Source organism: Mchenga conophoros, linkage group LG22 (assembly GCF_057382185.1).
Source record: "Mchenga conophoros isolate Kocher_MC1m ecotype Shallow Benthic linkage group LG22, M_conophoros_male_GT1.1, whole genome shotgun sequence".
In the NCBI taxonomy this organism is placed as follows: domain Eukaryota; kingdom Metazoa; phylum Chordata; class Actinopteri; order Cichliformes; family Cichlidae; genus Mchenga; species Mchenga conophoros.
Window position 1 is genome coordinate 10705986 of NC_140546.1, and position 27135 is coordinate 10733120.

The 27135-nt window shown below is 40.0% G+C and overlaps 2 protein-coding genes across 4 annotated transcripts; both read left to right on the plus strand.

Annotated features, from left to right (window-relative positions):
* Positions 1–2724: 2724 nt before the first annotated feature.
* On the plus strand, positions 2725–16152 carry LOC146548847 (putative ATP-dependent RNA helicase ddx6). 2 transcript variants are annotated; one of them, XM_085262075.1, is made up of 13 exons: positions 2725–2917; positions 5047–6169; positions 6261–6365; positions 7199–7328; positions 7863–8009; positions 8170–8264; positions 8376–8498; positions 8906–9034; positions 9301–9417; positions 9678–9741; positions 9843–9944; positions 10840–11053; positions 12129–16152. In XM_085262075.1, exons 2-12 carry the CDS (start codon positions 5927–5929, stop codon positions 11046–11048), a joined length of 1464 nt encoding a protein of 487 aa, XP_085118201.1. In that variant the 5' UTR covers positions 2725–2917; positions 5047–5926; the 3' UTR covers positions 11049–11053; positions 12129–16152. The 2 variants fall into 2 exon arrangements, with proteins under 2 accessions (XP_085118201.1, XP_085118202.1); XM_085262076.1 differs by lacking the exon at positions 2725–2917 and adding an exon at positions 3142–3270.
* Positions 16153–17270: 1118 nt separating this feature from the next.
* On the plus strand, positions 17271–25773 carry tomm40l (translocase of outer mitochondrial membrane 40 homolog, like). Of its 2 annotated transcripts, none has more exons than XM_085262080.1 (10): positions 17271–17411; positions 20808–21022; positions 21113–21180; positions 21567–21659; positions 21741–21842; positions 23000–23105; positions 23256–23378; positions 23463–23539; positions 23626–23728; positions 25014–25773. In XM_085262080.1, the coding sequence occupies exons 2-10, from the start codon at positions 20809–20811 to the stop codon at positions 25151–25153; spliced, it is 1026 nt and encodes a 341-aa protein (XP_085118206.1). In that variant the 5' UTR covers positions 17271–17411; position 20808; the 3' UTR covers positions 25154–25773. The 2 variants fall into 2 exon arrangements, with proteins under 2 accessions (XP_085118206.1, XP_085118207.1); XM_085262081.1 differs by lacking the exon at positions 17271–17411 and adding an exon at positions 17473–18383.
* Positions 25774–27135: the final 1362 nt, after the last annotated feature.

The window sequence follows — 27135 nt, forward strand, 5'->3', positions numbered from 1 at the left end:
TTATGTTGGTGGCAGTAAATGGTGAAATAAACGCTTTAGTTTTTAACACACTGATGGCTTTTCTCGTTTTCAAATTTTCAAGTGTGTGCAACTTTAGGATCACAGCCTTCACAGCCGGATTGCTCTGTTGCCAGTCATTTCCTTCATTCTTGCAGTTTTTTCTCCCCTTTATCTGTCTGCGTCCTCTAATCGGACTCTGTCAGCTAAATAGCTGCGCTCAGCTTTAATGTTAAGATAAAAATGTTTGTCTGCTACAAGTGCAGACCTCAGTCCATTTCCTGGCTTATGTCACTCAACAGCAGCTGGCAATACTCTGAAGGAAACCTCGATCAATGATGGCAGAGTCATCAGTGCTATAAATAAGTCAAAACTGATTTAAACACAACCATCTAGCTCTATTAGAAAAGGAATTTGTGTGTCCACTCTTTCTACGTTTGCCTCGTTGTCCTTGAGTGAGGGCGTTGATGTGTCACATCAATTACAAAAATGTCCACGAGAAGTTTATAATTCCTGTTCCCATTGAAAGCCTCACATGGCGATACAGTTCCACCATCAGCAGCAACGTCACTGGGATCAAACCTGTTGAGCCAGCTCTTAGAGTTTAATAAGCATCTAGGATACCATTGTCACCAAGAGCACCAGTAAGTCTGAGGAACAGGAGTCAGCAGTCACTGTGTGATTCAAACACATCTTGGATATGCCTGTGTCTTTATCTATCTGGGTCAACGTTTCCAGTCTTTAAAAAGAAAAACAATATTATACCTGAGTTATTGTCCATCAAGAAAACAATAAGACCTTTCAGTATTAACATTTAATATGTGGTCTTTGTACTGTTTTCTGTGTTCTCTAGTGTTACTGTTTTACATAAGCTTGCATGGCAGGTTTTACTGACAACAAAAGTGAAACACATTCTGAACCCAGAGGTCACAGTGTGCATCACCTTAGCTTATCAGAATAACCTGTGAATCTGAGGGAATGTAACATGGCTCTCACATCATATTTTTTTTACATTTAAGTTTTTATTGATTTTGCAAGTTTTTTGAAAACATATACGGTACTTAAACCTGTATAAGAGCGGGGGGGGAGAAACCAAGAAAACTGCTGGTGTGCATCCCTCCTTAAAAGGAGGAAAGAGAAGCTAACTTACAGTAGGTTCTGAAAGAAGAAACACAGAAACGGGCAACTAAAAATGACAGTAAAGTAACATATTGGCTGGTAGTCACAGTTAATAATCCTTCAGATTATGGTATTATGGTCGTGATTTCCTGTGTGCTTCAGATAGATATTTTAAGAATTCTATATTCAGCCATACCTGGCTAGAGTGAAGCAAAATTGCGTTTGTTGAAGTGCGGCTTTGAGACAGCATACATTTTGGGTCATAATGGGTATAAATCTCAGACTCTATACTCAGCCATTCCTGTCCAGCTTGATTTTTTTCCCCAGTAATTAACCAATTTTGCCACCTCGAATGAGATTGAATATAGTCTTGGATCGGGTAAACTTAAGCCGCCCTTCTCTCTAGGGCCATATAATTTACTTAGCTTGATTCTTGCCCTTTTCCCATCCCACAGAAACTGCTTAATTAAGTTTTCATTCTGTTTGAAGAAAACAGGCAGTATCACATTTGGTAACATGATACGTAGTTGAATTGGGGAGCTATAATCATTTTTACAATATTTATTTTGCCCCACAATGAGATTTTTAATTTGCTCCACTTTTTTGCTCCCAGACGCCTTAACACTCACTCACATCCTGGGCCATCTGACCTCGGGAAATCACATGATAGGGTGGGGCCAGGTTTCACAATGAGCTCACCCGAAACCCTGGCTGATTGGGAACCGCACCCGCTTTCACACCTTGGCTCATGTGATTAGGTAGAGGATCATCAGGGGGTCCTTTGTCCCTCTTTGGGGGGAAACTCCCACTGGGTTTAAATCTGGGACTCCCCACCATTGACCCTTAGAACTGAAGAAGCTTCTTGGATGAGAGGTGAAACATCTTCAAACACCTCGAAGAAGTCCAGACGCTTTTCTTTCCAAGCTCCTTAGACGTTTTTATTTTTAGTAGGACTGGGTCAAAATTGAGTTGGGGTAGGTCCTCCATATCTTGGCTTAGCCTAATCCCGAGATACTTCATCCCTCTAGGTACCCATCCTCAAATTAACCCTCTATTATAGACACTCTCTGGGATGTAGGTTAGATTTTTTTTAGCAAGAATGTAGCTGTTGCTCCCTCAGTGTTAGCTGCCAGAAATGTTGCCTGAGCTAGGAAGCTTTTATTTACCATTCATCTCTGTACCAAACATTATGGGAAACAGGTTTACAATGTTAAGGAGTCAGAGCAGTAAGAGTGCATATTTGAACTCATTTGAACCCATTACGATCGGTAGGTGATTGTAACCTTGAGCAAAGAATGTGTGGGCAAAGATCTAAAACAACTGTGAGCTGTGTTTCAGGTAATTAGGCACTTTTTGTGACTTTGTATAAAAGTCACAAAAAGGTGCGTTTATGACTGAGAAGAAAACTCTGTGGCTGATTAGATAAAGTACACAATGAGAATGCTATATTGATCGCTTTACAGAGCTTTTTTTATATTCAACTTTTATTTAATCATTCCATAAAATATAAAAATAAACATGAATAATATAATTATAGTTAAAAATATAAATCCTATGTAGCAGTAACTAGGTGCGCCAGCAGGTGGCAGCAACGTCTTGGAGTCTCACGTGTGATAAACAGCAGAGAGACGACGAGGAAGAGGAGACGAAGAAGAGGCGACCATGTTGATTTAAAGGAAGAAGAAACACAATAGAGGAGATTTATATCCAGAAAAAAAATCAGTGATTGAAGCTTATTGTAAAGGAAATAGTTGATCGACCGCGCAGTGAGTGTTCGTTGCAGAAAAATAAAACAATAAAGGTAGGTTTGCGGAGCTTTGAGGCGTTTACTTTCTGTAAAAAACATCTGAGTTGCTATGAGCAGATTAGCATGTAGCTAACGTTAGCGAGTGGAGTTATTTGTGCTAAATTAGTCCGGAGGATAGCCGTATTCCATGAAGCTTTAGTGGAAACATTGCAAAAGAATTAACCCAGTCAAAGTACATTTTTATCGCATTGTTATCGTTATGATAAATTAAAAGATCATAAAAAGTAAAAGACGAACGAACGTTTTAACGGCTCAGTCGCTCGTTAACTTTAGCTCCGTTAGCATAACGTATTTAGTGTTTCTCCTTAGAGGCAGCGTTAATGTAAGATATTAATCAATAAATGAAGGTATGTAAAGTTTATCAAATCCAAAGTAATTGTTTTGGTGTGTTAAAGTTAATTAATTTCAGAGTGCGTTTGGAAAACTGCGTGAAAATTAAGTTTAAGCTAATGTGCAGTCTGAACGGTGGAGGAAAAAAAACTTGGTAAAGTTATGACGCTGTGAGCAGCTTTTGGCAATCGATTCAAACTGTGATTGTTTGATTTGTTTCAAGCTGATTTGAGCCTCAGTAAAGGATAGACTCAATTTAAAAAAAGAAGAAAATCCTGACAGTTTGGGCTTCGTTAATCTGAGGGCTGCCACCTGGCAGGTTCACCTCTCTAACCTCGGAGTGCTGAAGCAGCGTGTCGCTTTCTGCAAATAACTGCCGCTTTTATTTATCACTGTTCAGGGCAGAAGTCGGCCAACTTTACTAACAAAAGAGCAGATTCTCAACAACTTTAACTAAAGGGGGAAGGGTCTGCAAGAAGCCGAAAACGCAGTTTGAGCTTTTTAATAAAAGTGGCACAGCCTGTTGAGTATGGTGTTTTAATACGGAAATATTCAGTGTTTCTATATACTGAATATTCATTAGTTAGTTACTCTGTAGGTATTCTGTAATTAATCTGTATGCTTATAAACGAACTACTACTAACTGTTCACTTCTTAAAAATATAGCACTATTATTTCACTATGTTGCATTTAGCATCAATATTTAATATGAAATCACGTAAGAATGCTGCCAGTTTAAATAAAGAATTAATAAATATTAGTAACAGTAGATTCGAAAGAAAAGTCCGCTTTGATGATGAATTTTTTTTCCCAGTGCATTTTTGCATCTGTGGGCTTTTGGAGTTTAACCGTTGTCAAATATGTGAGAATGACTGGCAGACTAGGTTTCTGTGTGGCCTGTTGTAGCTGCTGCTCCATTACTTCAAAGCCAACTGACTGTGTGTGTAACATTTCTTCAGAGACACCCTTAACAGAACAGATTAGACTTAAGGGTTAGATATATGTCATAGGTACATCATAACCACAGACCCCTCTGAAACCCAGCTACGTGACTACATGTCACATTAGTGTATTTTGTGATTGATTTGTGTATTGTTTTTGACTGCAGGATGTTGGCGATATCTGCAATTCAATAAGTTGAAATGAGAAGCTGCAGATCTCAAATTTTGTAGGGAATTCTGATGTAGATGATCAGGCATGTCTTTGACACTCAGGAGTTTTAATCTCCTGTAAAATTTGATGGTGCGAATCCTTTTAATTTCCCTTTTGTTTAGTTAGAGGTAGTTTTCAGTTGAAACAGTAGTGGTTTATTGGTGGCATTATGAAAAGTTAAAACAGGATCTGGAACATCCCCACCTACGCTGTCATCTCTGCTGTCACAGATAACGAGCGCTGAAAGTAAATTTATTTACCAACAAAACGGAACAAAAAATATTTGTTAGTGTTTGGGTCTACTTTGGAACAGGGCAACTTTAAAGCTATGGAGGCCACTGTGAGTCCTACCTGTTTTTATGCAAAGAAATCAAATTACAAGTAATCTGATAAGGAGTTAAACATGGCAGCCTGATGGCTTTAAATGCAAACATCCCAAAAATGCCAAATTGTTTGTTTATGAGATCTTGCTTCTTTTTCTCATTTTGTAATCATTATTTACCTATTTTGGGTTATGATGTCATCTTCAGTGCAACTGATGATCAAGAGAGTAAATAGGTAAACTACTTATAACTGGGACTTAGAGTCAGCTGTTCATGGTCATTTAAAAATGTAAAATCTCGTGCTTTTATTTCTTTTAGGTGAGGAGTCTGAGTTGTTGGCTTTGACTCTGAGGAGGCAGCAGGCGATCAGGCCACAACTCTCACACTTCAGACTGAGCTGAAGACCTGTAGTGTCGAAGGAGAGAGGGTCAAACACCTGGAGGAGAAAGGAAACTCACACCCCCCACACACACTGAAGACTCAGCAAGGGTGGAAAGCTTTTTGGGCTTTGGACTCAGTTACCCCTTGTGTGATTTTTGATTTCAGGATCCATTTTTTTGGAGTGACTTATACCCACACAGTGGAAATAAACAGAAAGCATTACGGACTATAATTTTGGGGAGATACTTGTACAAAGTTGGGCATTTACTTTCCTTTTTTTTTTTTTTTTTGTCAAGAACAGGGATATTGAGCAACTCTAATGGACTCAAAAGTGGAAATAAGAAATACTGTTCCATTCACAAAGAGAAGTTTAAGTATTGAAGTAAGATTATATTGAAGATCCCCAAGTTCAGATTGCCTTAGTTGTTCTGTTTCAGGACTTGAACTGCTTCAATACTTGTTCACATATAATTTTTCTATATTGTGGACAAGTATATTCATGCATATGAATGCAAATTTCTCTTCATTTTGAAGAGCTCTTCTGTAAAAAGTTTTTTTTTTTTTTTTGGTTGTTTTGTGTACGTCAGTCACTCTGTTGTTGAAGGGGACCGAACTGCACGTACGTGTGTATATGTAAATACTACGAATCCACTTCTGTCGTCAGCTTTGGACTTCAAACAAAAAAAGAGAGAGAATATCGTTTGTTAATGCTTTATTAAACTTTTTTACATCTGAAGAGAATTTTTAAAAATTAAACCTAAGACGCAAAAATCTAATACTTCAAAGGACAGAAAAAAAGAAGACAAAAACAGGGAAAATGGCAACCGCCAGAACAGAAAGTGTGGGCCCGGTCGTCATGGGACTGAATAAGCAGAACGGGCAGCTCAGAGGGCAGACCAAACCAGCTGCAGTCCAGCCAGCACCAACAACTCAAGGAAAGACTTTGGGTGCTCCCCAGAAAGCAGGAGGAGCCTCTCAGGACGGAGGTGGTATTAAGTTTGGAGATGACTGGAAAAAGAGCCTACAGCTCCCTCCCAAAGACAACAGGGTCAAAACCTCAGTGAGTTAAAATTTGATTTCAGTTTCTTGTCATGCTTTCGCTTCAGACTAGTTTTCTCCTGATGTCCTAACCATTTCTGTGACCACTGCAGGATGTGACGTCCACAAAGGGGAATGAGTTTGAAGATTATTGTCTCAAAAGAGAACTCCTGATGGGCATCTTTGAGATGGGTTGGGAGAAACCTTCCCCTATTCAGGTATGCTCAATATTTATTATCATTTATCTTCTTTCCAAATAGACCCCATTAATTAACTTACAATTTTATGTTGACAGAAAACCCAACACATGTAACCATTCTGCTGGGCATTTCTGTATTAGACAAACACATTTGTCTGTATTCTGTTGTGTTTTTTTTTTGGGGGGGGGAAATCATTTTTGACAGTATATACGCCAATATCAGTTGATTTGTGCGTCAGCATTTGACTTTTTTTAAAAAGAATAGGTGTTTTCATCCTGTTTCTTTTGTACTCTCTTTAAAACTCATCAAAAATTAACATTAAAAGTAAACATCATCTGCAGCACGGTTGATGTGGTGCACCTTTTAGATCAGGATTATTTCTCATTATAAAGTAAATCAGATTTGTTAAACTTTACAAATCTTGTCTTATTAAACAAATAATTTCCTTAAACTTTAAATATAATTTAACTGAAAAGAAAATATAAATGTGAACTGACATAAAAATGTAACAGCCTGGTGACAAGACAAGTGAATTATTACAAGAATCTAACACAATAGTGGCTTTATCTCCATTACCTAATTTTAACTATCACTGTGGATGATGGGGAAAAAAAACCTGGGTTACTTGTACGGTCATACAGTTTTATACATTTTATTTTGTTTGTTTGATTTGAGAGATGCTTACACATGCTGACACAATTCGGGTTGTTTTTATGGTCTACCTTAAAAGCACAAATGCCATGGTTTAAACATGTAAGACAAAGACACACATTTCATTTGTGTCCATGAAATAAAAAAGGCAAGTATGTTTGTGTAATGAGACAGACGGTTTGCCTGTTGGTTCCTTGCAGGAGGAGAGCATTCCCATCGCCCTGTCTGGACGGGACATTCTGGCCCGAGCCAAGAATGGAACAGGGAAAAGTGGAGCCTATCTCATCCCACTGCTGGAAAGGATAGACCTGAAAAAGGACCACATACAGGGTGAGGCACTGCCTTTGGTTTTATAGTTGGACTCCAAATATAAGCTTTACTGACTACAGTTTTAACTACCTTTTTCTTTAAGGTGTTTTTTAACTTGTGGTGTTTTCCTATGCTTCCATTTTACCTGACATGGCATTTCCTTCAGTTTGTCTAGGAAACAAAGCACGTGCTATAGAAAGAGAAGCTAATGCATCGTCATTGTCTCGCCAGCCTTGTTTTTTCTGTTGGTTCTATGTTTTTCCTTCAAAGCAGATTTCACACATGCATTGCAGCCCAGATCTTTTCTAGGACTGAGCCAACAGGGATGGACCTCAGCCTGACATTAACCTTTAAGTTCTCAAGTGCAAAGTCTCTGTGATGTTTGAAGGCACAGCTAATATAGCAAGTGGCCATCTTTGTGCTGCCTAGCAGAAAGGACAACTGTAAAACTAAAAAGCCAGATTAATTTCATGTGTGAAAACAGCTTGTGAAATCACATACCATCTATCATGTTTGTAATCTCTACTTCTTTTTTTTTTTTTTTTAATTTTCCAGCCATTGTCATGGTGCCCACTCGTGAGCTGGCACTGCAGATGAGCCAGATCTGCATCCAGCTCAGCAAACACCTGGGAGGAGTCAAAGTAATGGCCACCACCGGGGGCACCAACCTGAGAGATGACATCATGCGTCTGGATGAGACCGGTAAAGATTCATATCAACCAGCTTTGTGGTACTTTTATCCATGAGAGGTTATGGAGGCTGTCACTCTGAATTCCGTGTGTTATCTGTTGTTAAATATTGTCACAAAATGCCCCGTAAAAAGGAAGTTTTGATGATAATCATAGTTCTGTTTTCACAATAGTGCATGTGGTCATTGCCACGCCTGGCAGGATCCTGGACTTGATAAAGAAGGGAGTGGCAAAGGTGGATAAAGTCCAGATGATGGTGATGGATGAGGTAAATATGAGTAAAGTCATTTCAGAAACTAGCTGTTATTTCATGTATTGTGTTGTATCGGGTAAGAAAAGAGGCTTGCTTCGTGGTAATTATTATTCCGTTTCTCTTCAGGCGGATAAGCTGCTGTCTCAGGATTTTGTGGTGCTTATTGAAGATATTATTAGTTTCCTGGCCAAGAACAGACAGATCCTGCTCTACTCTGCAACCTTCCCCATCAGTGTGCAGAAGTTCATGGTGAGTAGACGGCTAATTACTGCGCTGCTTGTCCAGCCTGCTGGCTCAGAGCCACTTGGCTCCACTTAGCTCACACTGCAGACCGAGCTCCGCTCCTGTCGCGCCCAAATCTGTTTCTTTCTTTGTTGTGGACATTTCCAGGGTTGATTCAGCTAAAGCAAATTTAGTTTACAGTCACAGGATACGATTGCTTTTACTGTTTGTACAAGTCTTTTTTGAAATTCTGAGTATCTAAGCAGGTACTACTTGTGTGGTGGTTTCAGTGACAGTGCATCCAAAAAGAAATTTCTCCATAAAGAAGAGCAGAAAATGATCATGACAGAAATGTCCTAGAAGCTTTTACAGTTCTGAAAACACATTTTTAAAAGCACTGTGTGAACTGTTATCTCTCTGTGTCTTTGCTGTAGGCCAAGCACCTTCAGAAGCCCTATGAGATAAACCTGATGGAGGAGCTGACTCTGAAGGGCATTACTCAGTACTATGCCTACGTCACAGAGAGGCAGAAAGTTCACTGCCTCAACACACTCTTCTCCAGGGTAACCGACTCTCTGTTAACTGCGGTTACTTTGTGACCACAAGTACACTTCTTTCAAAGTGACAAGTTAGCCCGTGTTAATCCAGTGTTTCCTGATTAAATTTTACTCCCTTTACCTTTATTTTTTTATTTTAATTCCTTTCTTTAAAAGGTTTTATCAGATAAGGAAACACAGGCTTATTGCTTTTACTTTCCACAGATGAAAATGCCCTCAAAGGCTCATTCTGAGCTAGGAATAACTTATTTTTTTTCTCCTCTCCATCATAGCTTCAAATCAACCAGTCAATCATCTTCTGTAACTCCACTCAGAGAGTGGAGCTCTTGGCCAAGAAGATCACTCAGCTGGGCTACTCCTGCTTCTACATCCACGCTAAAATGATGCAGGTGAGAACAATGTTTTTATGCTAACAGAACATTAGTGGGCTCTCAAATGAATGACGGGCGCAAAATAAAAGAATATGCCTGCTCGTAATCCTCCATCTATATAAATATTAATGTTAGATTCTTTTAAAACCTTAAAATTACTTTGATCACGGTATTAAAATACCTGAATATTTCAATGAGGAATACATTTTCTTCAGGCTGAAGAAAAGCAAATCCCGATGTTGGATAAGTAATGATTTGCGATCATTTGTTTTCTCCAGGAATACAGAAACCGTGTGTTCCACGACTTCAGAAATGGACTGTGCAGAAATCTGGTGTGCACTGGTGAGTTTTAACTGGAATATCTACTTGTGCATCACAAAAGCCTCAGAGTTAATCCAGGATATGTTGTAGCACTGCTGTAATCTTCTGTTGCCTTCCAATAGATCTGTTCACCAGAGGAATTGACATCCAGGCGGTAAACGTGGTTATCAACTTCGACTTCCCGAAGAACGCAGAGACTTACCTGCATCGTATTGGAAGATCAGGTATGTTTTGTTTTTGTTTGTAAATGTAAATCATTAAAGCTTACCTGCTTTTTTTTTTTGTAAATGAAATTGTTTTCCAGGATGCTTGAAAGTTTATAACTGGCTTGTATTTAGCTAGAAACCATGGCGCACAGCAACCCCTGATGCACAATGAGAGAAAAGTGTTTCTTTTCTTATGTCACAGTTAAAACTCTCATTTTAACCATCAGAGGTCTAAATATCCTGTCGCTAACCCTAAAGCCACAGTTGAAAAGAGTGTCATAGCTTTACAAAAACTGGTGTTACTGCCTGTAAGGATGACAGTGCTGAGCATAAACTGCTATTTGCTCTAACAATTGCCCTGTTTTTAACAGAGTAAATGTCAGGCTTTAGCGCTTTAATCTGTGACTCAACTGCCTTCAAAAAGTACTTTTGTAATTTTACGTCCGTTCTGAACTTGTGAAAGCCGCCTCTGAAAAATATGGTCTGTGTTATGATACTATTTTAAAAACTAAACTGAAACGAGTGAATTCAATCTGCAAAGTAACTGAAATGAAAGTAAACACAAACCAAAATTTCCACATGAAGTGAAACAGGAAAAAGCAAACTAGTTAGAAAGCACAAAACTAAAGCTTTACTACAGGCTTGGACTTCGCAATCTACATCTGTGACGTCTCGCCACGTGGCACAAGTTGCCAAATTCATGGGGTTGTTTTTTTGTTTTTTCATGTTTGACACGCTCACAGCGCTTCAGACTGTGACTGATGTCATGGTTTTGATGTTCTGATGTCCCTTGGGAACAGTTTCTCTACTGTACTATTTTATTTGATTATTTTTCCCCCACAATATTAATGACATACTTTATTTTTAGTTTAAACTGGACATTGTATATTAACCACATTCTCATGTTTCTCAGGGCGGTTTGGACACCTGGGCTTGGCCATCAACCTGATCACATCGGAGGATCGCTTCAACCTGAAGGCCATTGAAGACCAGCTGGTGACCGACATTAAGCCCATTCCCAGCAGCATCGACAAGAGCCTCTATGTGGCCGAGTACCACTCAACTAGCGGAGATTGTGACGTGGAGGAGGTCGAGGAGAAGCGCCAACAGGACAGCACCTAAAACAGGTGCGATGCCAAGAAAAAGCGAGGTTGTCTGAAATCATTCACTGCTCCCTATCCCGGGAGTTCTATGTATTGAGCTTCACAGCTATGATTAAAAGTAAATTCAGGGTGATAGTTGGTCAATATTTACCATGATTTTAAATGTGAGCAAGTTCATTTTAAAATGCTTTCCTTACCTTTTAAATATATAGTTTAGCATGAGCTAAATTAAATGGCAAGCAACTTTGGGCATGTAGAGGTGGGCAAAGAAAGCGGTGAACTAGATTTCTAACATGGGGAAAAAAACAGAGTTTTATATAAAAAAAAAATTGCCAAAGATTGCTAGATTTGTGAAAGATTTAGATCAGTAAAATGAAATGCTGTCAGAGACTACTCGCGCCTTTGTCTCTGTTATGTCTTTGCTGGCACACAATTACATTTATTAATCACAGCTGGCTTAAAAAATAGTTTGCTCAGCGTATGATGGGGTTCTGTGGAGGGCAGTGCACATCAGCTGTACACTACTTTTCCTGAGGCATTGTGAGATGCATTAAATGCTGTAGGGTAGGGGACACATGCCTGGGATTGGCTCACAAAACAGTTTCTTAAATTTTTCTTCTCTTAACTTTGTCATTTGCAGAGGTGGTTATGCTGATGCAGCATATTAAAAATCCGGCCTAAAATCTCTCCCAAAAATCATAACAGCTGTAGCTTTGTCAGGATGGACTAATCTGTTTGCACAAAAGGATGTGTAAAAAAAATTAAACACTTAATGACTGAAATCATGGAGCGAGGATCAGCTGATCCATGGAAGAGTTTGCAGCAACTTGCCTTACCAGTTCTGTGTCGTGTTTGTTTGGTTTTTTTGGGGGGAGTTTTTGTCAATGTGTGGCCTTCCACTTGCTTTATCAAAGTCATTCTTACCCCTATGAGGACAAATGCCATGTAGGGTATAATCTTACTCAGACTGAAAGATAGCCGGACTCACTATACAGCCCACTCAAGTGAGTAGTGAATGATTTCAGATGCAGTGTGGCTCCTTGTGTTGGTAACTTGACTGACGATGTGCTCCTAATCCATGTTTTGTCCTCTTCCTCAGGACGCTGAGACACACCGGGCTTTTGCACAGACATCAGCGCTTGCACCCAGGCTTCAGGCAACTCTTCATTTTTACATTCGTCACTTGTTTTCCGAGCCTGTGGAATGGATGTCTTAAAAAAAAAAAAAAAATCAAACAAAAAAAGAAACAAAGGCTGTTTTTATTTTGGAGCATTTCTTTAGCTTTTCCTCAACAAGAGCTGCCTCATTATTTTATACATTTAGAGGTTTAAAGTGTGCTTTGCACCAAGCTGGGACCGCGAGAAAGCTTAACAATTCCTAGAATTAGAGAAATGAGCTGTTTTGAACCCGTCGCCTTTGGAGACAGTTTTCACTTCCAGCAGCAAAGTTGGTCTATTTTGGGTTTTTTTGTTTTCTTTTGTTTTGTTTTGTTTTTTTTTAAAGTGGTGCACTTACACCAGCCATCACTCTGTCCACTCACACTGCTGTGGTCACTTAAGTGCCTTACTTGACTCCCGTGTGCACTCATCCATTCATAGCCTGCTGCCGACTGTCACGCAGCAGAGTACGAGCACAAAGACGAATCAATAGTAACCTGAGTTTATTGAAACTTTAGTCATTATGCAAAGGAAAAAAGGACAACACACTGCTCTCCCGCTGAGAGGTGTGCAGAAACATGGCTCAAAACCATCCTGAATGTGAACGTTTGTTTTTAATGTGAACGTTGCAATAAAAAAAAAAAAAAGGGCAGCTTTATTTAAATACTACGTGACTGTTTTTCCCTTCCACCATGAATAAAACATGAGCAGAGCTAATGTGAGAAGACGGCCCCTGTACTGATTCGTAGAGTATGTTGGCCTGCAGATACACACAAGCAGCATGGGAGATGAGTAGCAGCTTCATTAAATTAAAGCTGTTGTTCTTTTACAGCTAAGAAAAAAATATATATATTGACTGGTAAATAGTGTAAATCTATTGGTCGCTGTAGCTGCTGGATGAAAATATGTTCTCTTTTCCTGAAAAGGATGATGCATTCAAGACTCATTCAAAACAGCTGATAAATGAGCTTCAGCATGTCCACATTGGTGCAAAACAACACTTTTAACTTTTTCTTTCCCCACACAGCTTCTGTTTTTTTTTTTTTTTTGGTTTTTTTGGGGTTTTTTTGTTTGCTTGTTTTTTTTTGTTTTGTTTTTTTTTTTAATCGAGGAAACGCACGGTGGAAATGTGTTTTTAAGCCCTCATGACAAAATTAACGTCGGTGAATGTATTAGTTGCCAATAATAGCTGTGCAGCCCGGTGGTTTAATGCCAAGCTCTTCACGTTGCTGCTGCAGTAGAGGCTCCGCTTCAGGCTTTGCTTTAATGAAATACAAACTGGATGTGAGCTGGTTTCATGAACCACAGAGGAATGAAACCCGCTCAGTCTTTAAAAGACCACATATAAAGTCAATTGGAAACAACTAATTTTTTTTTTCTCTCGTGCGGCAACAATTTTTTTTTTTTTTTCTCTCCACAGCCTACACATTTTTTATTTTTTAAATTTTTTTTAAGTGACAATTTTTGTGAGGGGTAGATTTCTTTTAAGCAAACTTGTAGCATCTTTGAATGGGCAGCTGATTTTTTTTTTTTTTTAATTTTTTTTCCCCTGCCCCCTCACAGATCATCACGAATTATTAAAAAGAAATTTTGCTTTTTAAGATTTATTTTTGTTGCTCTAAGCAGTTTGGGGGGTGGGGACAGGGTGAGGCTTTAGCACTGGGTAACCTTTGGAGTTTTTGGGGTGAGTTTTGCAGAAGCCAAGTGTTTTATCAGATGCTCACCGAGCATCTTGAATCATCTCTCTGGGACTTAAAGCATAGTCAAAAAGCATTGATTTTGTTTTATTTGTAATTTTTTTTCTCCCCCAGAAGTTGGGGGAAAAAAAGAAAACTTGTTTATGTTTTGACTGCCAGAGAGTTACAACAAACAAACAAACAAGAGTTTGTGGAAAGTGATGAAGCACTGTGATCTCCTTGAACCTGTTCAACGTTTGTGTGATGGAAGATCAAAGTGCCGTGATTTTTATTTTATTTTATTTTTTCCCCCCAGTAGGGCAATCTTTATACGAGGTATTCTGAATCATTTTGAGGAAAGAAAATGGTAAATGATTCATTGTTTACACTCGTTGTTTACAGTTATAAAAGGAAAAAGAAAAAATGAAAATGCTTTGCTTCATTGGTGGAAGAGGAAGTAGACTTGTATTGTTTCCTTTTGTTTTCCTTGAAATAGATTTTCAGGATTTACATTGAAGCAAAACCAAAAAAGTTGAATGTCGTATGAGCGAGTGTGTGTGTGTGTTGACTGATCTGGGATATCTGTGTGCGCGTGTGTGTGTGCATGTGAGTTGATTGATGTGGGATCTGTGTGTGTGTGTGTGTGTGTGTGTGCGTGCGTGCGAGTTGATTGATCTGGGGTGGGTGTGTGTTTGTGGGTATGTGTGTTTTAAAGAGTGTGTGTGCAGTTGATAAGGAGTCATCGTGTTTACATGCAGCCTCACCCAAACAGCTTTATCTCTGTGGATAAATCCAACAGGTTCAGTTGATTTGGAGCCAAATTTGTTACTCATGCATGATTTTAAAAGAATCAAACTGACCTGTTGTTGTAGCTCGAGGCTGCGTGTACGCGAGCTTATCGTGCAGACTGTTTTGTTGGTCAAGTACGATGTCTTAAGTATTGATGTGGGTGTTTACAGTTGTCAGGGATGTGATTTGTTTTTTGTTTTTTTTTCTCCTTTTGTTTTTTTCCATCTCCCGCTTGCTCCAGAAGTTGATGTTTGTGGACACACAAAATAATTTCTAATGAGATTTTCTTTTTGTTTTCTTTTTTTCCCCCTTCAGTGGTTTGTGTTCCTACTCACTTCCCTGACAGTCAGTCCATAAACTCCTCTGTGACACAGAAAATTAGATATTTAGCTGAACACCCGAGATCTTTGTGAAATGGTTGGATTTTTACTTTAGGGATGAGATGAAATGAATCTGCCAGCTGTTTCTTAGCTATATATTTGCTGTTTGCGCAGTCAGTTGTAACATTCTTACACTCTAAAGTAACGAGCGCAGCCTCATTTCGACTCAGTCGAATGTTTTGAATTGGGGGGGGGGGAGAGTCGTAACCGATAGAAACTACAGCATTAAGTCGATGTTGTTGTTTTGTCGGGCTTAACCTGTCACAGAGGAAGTTATGCTGAATGTAGTCATGAATGTTGGTTTTTGTTGTCGTCATAAAGTCTTTGTATGTGAGTGTTGGCACTCTTTAAATGGAGTGCTGACAGGGGCGGGAGGCAGGGATATTATCAGAAACATATTCAAAGTTAAAATCAGAGAAAGGGTGAGGACTTGGATACTATAATGAATTTTCTTTTTTCCCTGCTGGTGTAAAACAAAAGTTAACATCTTAATGTGGACTATTAGTGTTAAAGGCTTAAATGCCGCTAATATTTCTACCGTGGATTTGCTGCACTAAAATAGACTCGACCACTGCTGCTGGAGGTTTTTGCCAGATTTTAATGACACACTCAGCAGATTTGCTGTAAGCTGAGCAGCAGTCCCCCTGCAGCTTCGATGCAGAACAGTGGCGGTAAAATTAAAAGTAGATGAAGACAAAGTCGCATGAGTAGAAGTGGGTGCTTATGATCTAAATTGGCAGATAAGTGTTGGTTTAAATTATCCTTTTGTTGAATTGTTCTCCTTCCTTGTACTTACTGGTACTTTTTTTTTTTTTTGGCCCTGTTTTCCTAAAACCATGACTAGATTGGACCTGAATTGGTATAAAACAAGATTCCATGTTTCCTCCCTCTTTCCCATAATTTCACCCATTTTTATTTTCACTGAAATGATTTTGATTGGATGACATTTAAAAACACGTTCTTCCATTGTTACTATTAAAAAATGCTTTTGGGTTTCTTTGCCTACAAAATGCATTAAAGAGGCACAAGGTATATTCCAGCAACTCTGTCCTCAATTGTTGTAACATGGAAACGCATATTCAGGGCCTGATAAGAAACTCAATAAATTGACCTGAACTTTACTGGCTGCTGTTGTTGGCTGTTTATTTCTCCACCTTTTTGATTCCATACAACTTCACACATACTTTAGATGAACATCTGTAGCGACCTGATGGGACCAAGCTAAACATGTTGTGCTCTGAAGACGCCAAAAGAAGCAGAAAGATCTGAAATGTCAGTTTGTTGGATTGTTGGCAGTTCTGATTCCACAAATGTTTTTCCAGGATATTTTTAGGGCCTCTAACAATCTGATGAGTCAGACACTGAATTTAAACATTTCATTTTTATGACTACTGAGCTATCCAAACCCTAGTGATATGCTGTATTTTGGGGAGAGAGGTGGGCGGATCAATACAAATATCGATAGTGTGGACACTAATGCTGGTACTCGTATCTGATTGATATTAGCACAATGGGATTAAGACCTTGTGTCTATCCTCTAAGTTCAGTATATAACCCATTTTTATCTGCATGTGAATTGTGGTAAATAAAATATTTTTGGGGAAATGGAAAAGCCACACCTCAAACATACATTATGAAAAATATCTGAACATCTATTTTTATTTATTTAAGTAATTATTACAGAAGGTATGAATCATGATTTAGTGGTCACTCAAGCTACCTTTATAGGTTAAACTTGTATCAGTGTCCTTCTTGGTATCAGCCCTGTATTTACTTGGTGTGGGCTGGATACCAAAGTTTGCAGTATTGCACTTCACTAGTGGAAGATGATAGTACATTTTTCTCTGTGTAATCTGGGTTTGTATGTGTACGTCTTTCTCCACCTTGCTAACTGTTCATCTACTGTTTTGGGCCTCCAGCTAAAAAAATGTAAAGGTGCTGCTCGTTGTGTAGCCATAATGGGACAGAGGCCTGTTGTTTGAAAACAATGTTTTTTGTTTGCTTGGAGATCCTCAGGCTACCTTTTGACCTTGAAAGTATTTCTTCTTCACCTTTTACTACAACCGCCCTTAAAACTCCAACCAACCGCTCGCCTATTCTCTCTTAATCGGCGTCAGCGCCCCGCCCCCTTACGGCTGACCGTTCCTTGTTTAGCCAATAATGCTTGAGAATGAGCATTACATCATCTCGAAGCCCGGCCTGCGATTCGTCAAGGACGCCTCATATGACTGATAGATGACTTAGTTAATCATGTCCGCGGATACATGCTCCTTCATCCAATCATCATTTTGCATTGACGAAAAAGGCGGGGCTCCCGCGTCTTCTTCGTTGGTGCCATTGGCTTCAACTTCCGGCTGTATCGTCCTCTGGAAATCACAACGTGAGTAGCATTTGAAAGCTCTGTATTTTATATAACGTGACGCTTCAGTGGAAGCGTGTTGGCGGTTTTGTTCGGCAACTTTTGTCTCACAGATCGGCCGCAGTTTTCCTCCATAAGCAGCAGCGTTTTATCTCCAGGCTGTCAGTTGCTGTTTGTAAAGCTAGCCAGCAAGCTAATCAGGTGCTAAAGGAGCTAGCACGGCTAACGCATTCATGCTTTCTTATACATGAGGCAGTTCCCATTCAGGGTGTTAGCTACAAAAAATTATGAGAGTATATAATAATTGCTGGTTTGTGGACATTTTCATTCTTATTGCATCATTGTTAGTTTAATTTAACCGCCTTCTTTTTACCTTAACTGCAAATGAATGAGTGTGAGCTGTGTGGAAGGAAGGTTAAAGGGACACTACACCTATTCTGCACATGTTCACTCATGAGCAACCTGAGGCACTGCTGTTTTAATGCTTAATTAGTTCAAGCAAACGCTTCCCAAACTCCGAAAGGATCAGTTTGATCTGTCACCGTGATATGCTTTTACATAATTATAAGTTTATGACTTAATGGCAACATCAGAGAGAAACGGGATCCTCCTAGTGGCGCTTGGCAGATGGTAAATGGCCTGTATTTATATAGCGCTTTACTAGTCCCTAAGGACCCCAAAGCGCTTTACACATCCAGTCATCCACCCATTCACACACACATTCACACACTGGTGATGGCAAGCTACATTGTAGCCACAGCCACCCTGGGGCGCACTGACAGAGGCGAGGCTGCCGGACGATGGCGCCACCGGGCCCTCTGACCACCACCAGTAGGCAACGGGTGAAGTGTCTTGCCCAAGGACACAACGACCGAGACTGTCCAAGCCGGGGCTCGAACCGGCAGTATGGATACAAGGGATTACAAGGCGACCTCCCAACTCTTGAGCCACGATAGTGGTGGGACAGAGTGGTACAGGGTGCTGCTGCTAAAGGTATAGTGCTGTGAAAGAGTAATTACCCCTTATTGTTAAGCCAAACTGTAATTAATCACATTTTTTTGGAAAGTTGAATTGACTTTCAGTAGCCACACCCAGGCCTGATTAATGCAAGAGCTGATGAATTATCAGATCACTTAAATAGAACCTCTGACAAAGTGCAGTAGGTTAAAAGATCTGCAATCATGCAACGATCTACAGAAAACCAAGAACAGATGAGAAACCAAGTTAGTGACATCTGTCACTCTGGAAAGGGTTACAAAGCAATTTCTAAGCCTTTGGGACTTCAGTGAACCACAGTGAGAGCTAAGCTCATTATCCACTAATGGAGAAAACTTCGAACAGTGATGAACCTTCACTGGAGTGGCCAGTTTACCAAAATTACTCCAAAAGAAGTTACAAAAGAGCCAAAAACAACATCTAAAGAACAGCTCTCACTCTAACCCTCACTCAGGGTCAGAGTTCATGATGAAAAAACACAAGAAAGAGACTGGACAAAAATGGCATCCAGGATTTTTACTAAAACGTCTTAATGATCCCCAAGATATCTGGGAAAATATTCTGTGGACTGATGAACGTTTTTAGAAAGGTTTGAATTCCTTTACATCTGAAGTAAAACTAACACAGCGTTTTATTTAAACAAACAACATATCAAACATATCAACAGTCAAACACGGCAGTGGTAGTGTGATGGTCCAGGGCTGCTTTGTTGCTTGATTGCAGTTTTTGCTGCCAATGGTACCTAGTTATTAGGTATAGAGGGCAGGTAGTTTTTTAGAGCCAGGTATGTTTGGATAACGTTATTCCTTCATAATTAAGAAAAAAAAGAGAAACAAGAAAGGGCGAAAAAAAATCTACAGCTCTGTATGTTCACACTAATATTTTAAAGTGTATGCGATTTATTACTGTCATTTTGGAAACTATGCTGACTTGAGTTTTTAGTGTGAAAACAGAGGGGTGGGCTACAACACAGGTCTGATGTAGTCAGACTGACTTTGTGTTTGCTGGTTCAACAAAACCAGAAACCCCTGTCAAAGACAACAAGTGTCACAGTAGTGGTTATCATCTTTCCCAGCCCATGCTTTCGGCTCCAAGCTCTGTGTACTAACATAAAAGGCTGTGTCATTTGACGCCTCTGCACAAATGGATCCCTTGAATGCAAGCTGCTTCAGTGATGTTATCAGAGAATAGGGGATGCATATAAGATAAACCTAAAGGTATTCCTGGTGCTGCAGAAAATAATTCATTTTCTGAATTCATTCAAAAGCTGCTATTTTCTACATAATTTCAGTGCTTGTGGGGCCTATTTTGTAATGGTTTGTATCACAGATTTGTTTTGGGGTGAGTGGAAATGTCTGATCAGACATTATCTGATTTATATCACATTTAGAGGGAGGAGAATTGGTGATGGTTCCTCTCAGTTTTAAACCCAAATCTGAACATAATCTCCTCTGGACCAGCTCATGTCCTCAGCTGAAGTCACCACAGTGATCTTACCAGGTTAAGAGAGTCACCATCATGACATGAAAACTCTGACTTTAAAACTCCAGTTTTGTTCAACAACATACCCTGCTCAAGTCACTCAGGACTATTTTAAGTGTGGAGTGGACCGATAACTCAGCTCATTAACTTTTTGCCGTCCTGGGGAACTAGAACCAGCTCAGGATGATTGACTGGTTGGTCTAAATCATAAGACTCCAAGCTTATGAATCCCTTGTATCCATACTGAAGTGCTTTTCTGACAGTTGCTAAACAATAGCATCTGACTCTTTGTGGTGGGGCTCTGTTACTGTGCTGGGTTCAGTTTTGATGCTCAAAGTTAGTTGATAATGTTGTAATTGATATGGATAAAATATGAGTAGTCTCTAGGTTTGCCTGTGTTATTGACATATTTGTATTATACTTATACTAACAGTGCTGATTGTTGAAAAGAAACCTATTCTGCTCATATCGAGCTCCACATGTTTACTGCAGAGGCTTTACAGCGTTCTAGTCCAAAATAATCCATGACCTAGGCCTTTAATTCAGGGCCTTGATATACTCTCAGTTCCTCCCCCATCTGTAACTAGCTGCTTAAGCTTCTTTTCCTGTAAGTCAACATTGTTCTGATTGGCTGACCCTCACAAACAGAAGGTTAAAACAGTAAGTGGGTCACAGACAGAGTTATTTGCCTGGAGATATTGGGGATATCAGCTATTATTGACATCATACAGCACAAAGAGTAGAAAAGCTGCTGGAACCATGACTTGAGTGCGTGTTGTAACAGTATATATACAGGATATGAGAGAAAATGAAGAAAACCATAACAAGTTTCCTTTAACGTTTCCTCAGCTTGTACTGGCAGTCTGTTATTGCGTTATAAATCAGCTACTCACTCTGTCCTTCCCTCTCTGTCTCTGTGTTTCTGTCCTGGCTATTCAGAATGGGCAGTGTTTTGGCTGCCAGCTCCCCCAACCCACCACCACCAGCCTCGGGCGGCACTCCTGCCCCTGGCTTGACGGTGCCTCCGGGCTTTGGGATGCCTCCAGTTTCCGCAGTTATACCCCAGACTGGGGAAACCTCTGCTCAGCAGCAGGAGTCAGAAAATGCTTTGCCCAATCCAGGGGCGTTTGACGAGTGTCATCGGAAGTGCAAAGGTAAGAGGAGCAGATTTAAAAAAAATGTTTATTGGAGTGGAATGTCTGTTTGCTCTCGATTTGTCTTACCTGTGTGTGTTTTCTCCTCAGAGGTTTTTCCTTTGCAGATGGAAGGCGTGAAGCTAGTTGTTAATAAAGGTCTTAGCAATCACTTCCAGGTCAGTTAAGCTCATTTAACCTTGTTATTAGCTTGGCTAAAATTGGCTGTCTCGACTGATATCTGTGTACCCAAATGTTCAAGGATGGTGTGATGAAGATAGTTAGATTATATACACTTAAGATTCCCTCTGTCTGTAGAATGAGAGGGGGAATAAATACTGGAAGCAAAATAAGATTGTGTCAAACTTTGGCATTGACGCAGGTTTTTACAGTCATTGCATGACTGAAGCGATTCTCCTTTATGTCGATTCATGAAGTCCAGCAACATATTTCAAACTCAGATTTTACGGTGTCGTTTTAGTCTAAAGTTTTGCCGTCACTGGACTGTTTTCAGCGAACTGTAATAAATGTGAATAAAGTGCATTTTTAATCTGCGTGCTTGCAGGTGATTCACACTGTGCTGCTGAGCACCACTGGAGATTCCCTCTACAGGTTCGGTGCTACGTATGTTGGATCGAAGCAGACGGGTCCAGCAGAGGTGTGAAGCCTTAAATTCAATGTGAATCTCATCTTTACGCTGTGGTTTAAACTGTTATACAAACACTCTCCTGTTGTTCAGTCTTTTCCAGTCATGGTGGGAGACATGGACAACAGCGGCAGCCTTAACGCCCAGATCATCCACCAGATCACCAACAGGATACGATCCAAAGTGGCCTTCCAGGTGAAACCTCTTACTGCTGTCTGGACTTTTTCCCTTTAATACAACCATCAAAATGTGTGGGTCGAGTGGGGCTCTGCAGTGACTCTTGTTAACAATTCACTGCAGTTTTTAGTAATTTCTTTAAAAATAAAAATGTTTTACTCCATAGAAAGAAAATAATAAAAACAATCCAACCAACTTTGGCCGTCTAGTGTGCCACCATACTTTTTAATAGATCATTCAACAGTTCAAACAAGTTAAAGGCTTTGGACTTTATCAGACTGAGCCAGTGTTTTAATATATTTTGAAGTCTTCACAAAGTCACAGTTTACACTTTACGAATGATTGATTTTGGGGGGGGTTCCCACTAATTTCAGACTAGAGTCAGCTGATGTTTTTATATATTATATAAAGGCAACGTTTGAAGACCTCCCCAGTACCCTAAATGGCCAATTTTGACACATAAGTATATATTAATTAAGATGTGTTTGATGACTATAAGAATAGTTTTCAGTTTTTCTGAGGGTAGCTGCCTATGCAGAGACCACCCTCTGTACCCTCTGTTGCAGACCCATTTAATTTGTTCCATAAGCAGGCCTGAAATATTACAGAAACCTCTCTGTTAAACAAACAGCCTCATGGATTACTCCTAGTTGGCTTTCAAGGGGTAAAGACTAAAAGAATGTGTCATGTTGGCATTTTTTACCCTTTACATTTACAGTTTATTCATATATTTTCCGTTGTGATAAGACGTGCCATTTTGACATAAATCCCCTCGGAGCACTTTGTGCCAGTCACATTTCCAGTTAAACCTGCTTTCAGCTGGTCCCTTATTCACCAGGGGTCACCACAGCAGGCACCTCTGCATGTTTGACAGATTTTTCCACCAGACTCTCTGACACAACCCTGTGGGATAAAACTAGGGATGCGTCACTTGTTAGCAGCCACATTTCCAGTTATCTTTGATTATTAAGCACCAGATGTGCAGAGTGTCTATATCTGCTCCATCATTATACAGTAGAAGTTGCTGGGTTTTTTCATGGTCAGATTCTTATTTTTATCTTTATTTTTTCATGTGGCGAGAAGTTTCTACGCTCAAAAATGTCTTCTGAGATGTTTCCATTTTATGTGTTATTGTTCTTGCATGATTCTAACTGTTAAATATGTTGTATCCTCAGACACAGCAAAACAAATTTGTGAACTGGCAGGGCGACGCTGAGTTCAGGGGAGAAGATTTTACTGCAACTGTCACGCTCGGAAACCCAGATGTCCTTGTTGGCTCTGGTAGGTCATCAGTCACAGATGCTGTGCAGGTCACTGTTACTGTTGTCTGTTCTTTTAAATTGGTGAAAAGCAGCTATGTAGTCAGACAAAAACAAAACTGTGATCTGCATCTGAACATCTGTCGTCATCTTGCTGTCGTGCACCTGTCAGGTATCGTCGTCGCACACTACCTCCAGTCCATAACGCCGGCTCTGGCTCTGGGAGGGGAGCTGGTTTATCACCGCAGGCCTGGAGAGGAGGGCTCAGTAATGTCTTTAGTTGGCAGATACACAGGTGAGACACAGTTTAAAGATTAATACAAAGCCTGAACTATAACGTCAGACACATGTCCTAACTGATAGATTTACTTCTCTGTAGGCAACAACTACATCGCCACTTTAACACTCGGCTCAGCGGGAGCTCATGCATCTTACTACCATAAAGCCAACGATCAGGTAACCGCATCCGCATGCATCCTTTTTGTAAGAAAGGACTCAGTATTTTTACAGTCGGCCTTCATGATGATCGGTCTCTTCTACAGTTACAGGTCGGTGTGGAGTTTGAGGCGAGTGCCCGCATGCAAGACACCAGTATGTCGTTTGGCTACCAGCTAGATGTCCCTAAAGCAAATTTACAATTTAAAGGTAAAGATGTGCACGTTTGGTAAAATAATTTCAGGAGAGCAGTTTCATCTTCATCCATCGCTGCATTTTATTTGCAGCCAAATTTTTGTGACAGATTATAGAACAAAGTCGACGTTATAAATGTGCTTTGTCATTTATAGCGTTTTTAGAGTTTTTATAAACCTTGTGGTGTCAAATATGAGCTGTGAAGATCTGAAGTTGCTTGCATCAGAAATTGCCCACCTAGCAACAAAACTGTGTCCCAGTTTTATAAGCCCCTCAGAATTTCCAAATGATTATACATTAAAAAAAAAGGTAATTTTAAAGCAGTCGAGCTTAAATCTGCCCCGTCGTCCCATCCTTAGGTTGTTCACTTCTTCCAGGGTGAGTATAGGATGTATTTGATGAGTTTTGGCTCTCGAGCTGCTGTCTCACTGCTCTTGGTGATGAGGAACTGACGAGGAACTCTCATCACAGCCTCCAGACTGTGCTGACACCCCCACACACAGCTGGTTAGGGCACCACTGCTTCATTGGGTTAGTTTTGTTTGAGTGAAGTTGGATGAGTTTTGGGATAGTGAATATATTGGACAAAGGATGCTGAATATGGAGCTGCTGGGAAAGAGAAGATTCACGGATGTAGTGTGGCACAAGGATGCTGGGATAGTGTGATCTGCCTCCTGAAAGAAGACAAATTTGGAGTCAAACTAGCATCACAGCAGCTTGACAAACCCTCATGGTTTATGTTCTGTGAGATAACATTTGTGTTTTTTGTCAATGGGATCTGGTAGGTTTACCAAACAGAAATGTAACTGCTTCAGTAAGAAAATAAGTCCTCAGTTTTTATCTCATCCAACCAATGGACAGATGAGTTTGTGGTGTGGCGAGCTTACACACAACGATCCCTTGTTGTGTGTCCACTTAAATTGTGCTTAAGGTCATACTGCTGCCCAATAACAAGAAAGTGACTCACTTTCTGGACAAGAACCGCCATTAAGGCAGAGGAGGCCGCTACAGTATTCTGCTGAATGATAGATGTTGCCACATTACTGCCACATAATGCTGATGTAGGAAGAGAAGAAGCCAGAACTGGAAGCAAAGACATTGCTGGGTGTATTTTTCCCCCCCACAAAGTCTCATCCCAGTGTAATGTTCCAAAATCATTCAAATGGAGGTAAAAACTGACATGATCACACCCAGCTGTGAAACGCACCAGGTTAGAAAAATCCAGAGGTGTACATATACACAAAGGCTTTCTCAATTTGAGAGTTTTTCTTACTTTAAATCTGCCGTTCTGCCTCTTTCAGGTTCAATTGACAGTAACTGGATAGTTGGGGCAACGTTGGAAAAGAAGTTGCTCCCGCTGCCCCTCTCTCTGGCCCTCTCCGGCTTCCTCAACCACCGCAAAAACAAGTTCCAGTGCGGTTTTGGCGTCAACATCGGTTAGGCCGACGTAGTGCCGGCTCACAAACGGCGCAGACGCACCACTGACCTAGAGACTTTACCACGGAAACTGCCGGTGACCTCTTTGGTAGATTTGACCAATAATTATAGTGCTGGTTTCCTCAAATCATTTTTCACCACGTGGTGAATATAAGCGGTTAATATAAATCTACATTTGACTCTAATCCTTAAAGACGAATCCCCTCGATGATCAGTAGTGTGATGAATAATGTTACCTGTCAGGAACAAGCAGACCCTCGTCATAAACAGACACATAGACAGCAGGCGGACGTAACATTAGAAGACAGATTTACAGAGCTCTTTGTTTGAGTTCAGTGCCTGTCATGTTTATTTTTATTTTGCTCCTGATTTAAACATTTCTCTTATTAATATATTTTTTTTTACCATTAAGTCTGTCTTGGTGTGCAGTGAGTGAAAGAAGTATCAGTTGTTGGTTACAGACAAGTTTACCAGGTGTTAGGAAGGAGTGTACTGTACTGTATGTCATGTTCACAATGCATCACTTGTTTTGTTGCCTTTTTTATGTTACATACATACTGAACAGTATATATGAGCTGTATATACCTCTTCAAAGCTGATCAATACAATTTCTTACAAAAACTGGACGTTGTGCTCGTTTCCTTCTGTCAACGTCAACTTTTTTTTTTTAAGAGCCATTTGTAGCTGCTGTGTGCGTACTCCTGAACCTTCAGGAGTTGAGCAATCATACTTTGCACACAGGTACATCTTATCTAATATCAGATATTATGTTGTTGCCATGTTGTTGCCATGTTGCCTAGCAACACTCTACCAATGGGATAAATGTTTTTAGGCTTTAGCCACCTACAACACTTTATAAAAAACTATTGTATCACTTTTTTATTTCACATCTTATTCATACCCACTTGTTAAATTATCTATGATATGCTGCCTGACATCCACCTAGCAATGGCACTACCATGACCATTTTTTAGCCTTTATACTCCTGCAGCATATTGTGAAAGCATCAGTTGCTCTCCTCAACAATATATCGTTTATTTCACAGAATTTGAATTACCTCTGCCTGGCAACCTTCAAGAATGACCCAGTTTTGGCAGATAATCAGCATCTGTCATCAGTCTGCTTCAGGGTTGTAGCAGAGCTGGAGCCTGGGTGTCATAGGGCGAGAAGAAGCCTACACCTGATCACAGGTTTGTGAGGAGGAACTAAAGGCATTCTCATCATCTGTGATGACAAAAAAACTTCAATTTCACCCCTCACAGCACGTAACTGGTTACTTCACCGCTATCTTATTGGATTAGTTCTGTTTGAGTGGAGCTAAATGAGTAGACAAGGCAGCAGAATCACAGATTAACCAAAAATGCGTGATTCTGGACTGGGGGAGGAAGCTACAGAGTCAAGGAGAACATGGAAACTCATCCCACAGACATCCCACGCTGGATTCAAACCCAGGACTTTCTTGTTGTGACGCAGCAATGCTGATCTGCATACCACGTATAAACAATCTACCACGCCAAGTTTTTTTTTCTGTTGTCAGTGTAACTAAGCTTGCCAATCGGTACTGTAGTATGGGTATGTACTGAATCAGTATCCCACATTTTGATTGATTCTAGTTTCCAGATGTCCACAAATGCATCACAAGAAACATGTGGCTCAAAGAGAGGATCAATCGATTTCTACTGTACAACTGAAACTGTTTGTGGCTGTGCGTTAATAGTTCTAATAGAAAAAGAGGAATACACAAGTGCAATGAACATACCACAGAAGTTCAGAAAGAAACGTCAGCTTCCATTCATGTTTATAGTAAGTTGAGGAACTGTAATAAATTACAGCTTATTTGTCATATTCAAATGGCAAATCTATAACATGCAGTTTTAATGTTTAATGTCAAAAGTTCAGGCTCAGCTTTGGTAAATGCCCCTCATTGACCCACACAAACTCTTTGCCTTATATTTATTGTAGTTTGTGGGCATCACATCTCCTGGT

Excerpts from the sequence above, each read along its gene's own strand:
- LOC146548847 (XM_085262075.1), top strand. The coding sequence starts at position 5,927 with ATGGCAACCGCCAGAACAGAAAGTGTGGGCCCGGTCGTCATGGGACTG. Across the intron at positions 7,329-7,862 it reads GAAAAAGGACCACATACAGG|CCATTGTCATGGTGCCCACT; the intron begins GTGAGGCACTGC and ends TTAATTTTCCAG. Across the intron at positions 8,010-8,169 it reads CATGCGTCTGGATGAGACCG|TGCATGTGGTCATTGCCACG; the intron begins GTAAAGATTCAT and ends TTTTCACAATAG.
- tomm40l (XM_085262080.1), top strand. The coding sequence starts at position 20,809 with ATGGGCAGTGTTTTGGCTGCCAGCTCCCCCAACCCACCACCACCAGCC. Across the intron at positions 21,023-21,112 it reads GTGTCATCGGAAGTGCAAAG|AGGTTTTTCCTTTGCAGATG; the intron begins GTAAGAGGAGCA and ends TTTTCTCCTCAG. Across the intron at positions 21,181-21,566 it reads GTCTTAGCAATCACTTCCAG|GTGATTCACACTGTGCTGCT; the intron begins GTCAGTTAAGCT and ends GCGTGCTTGCAG.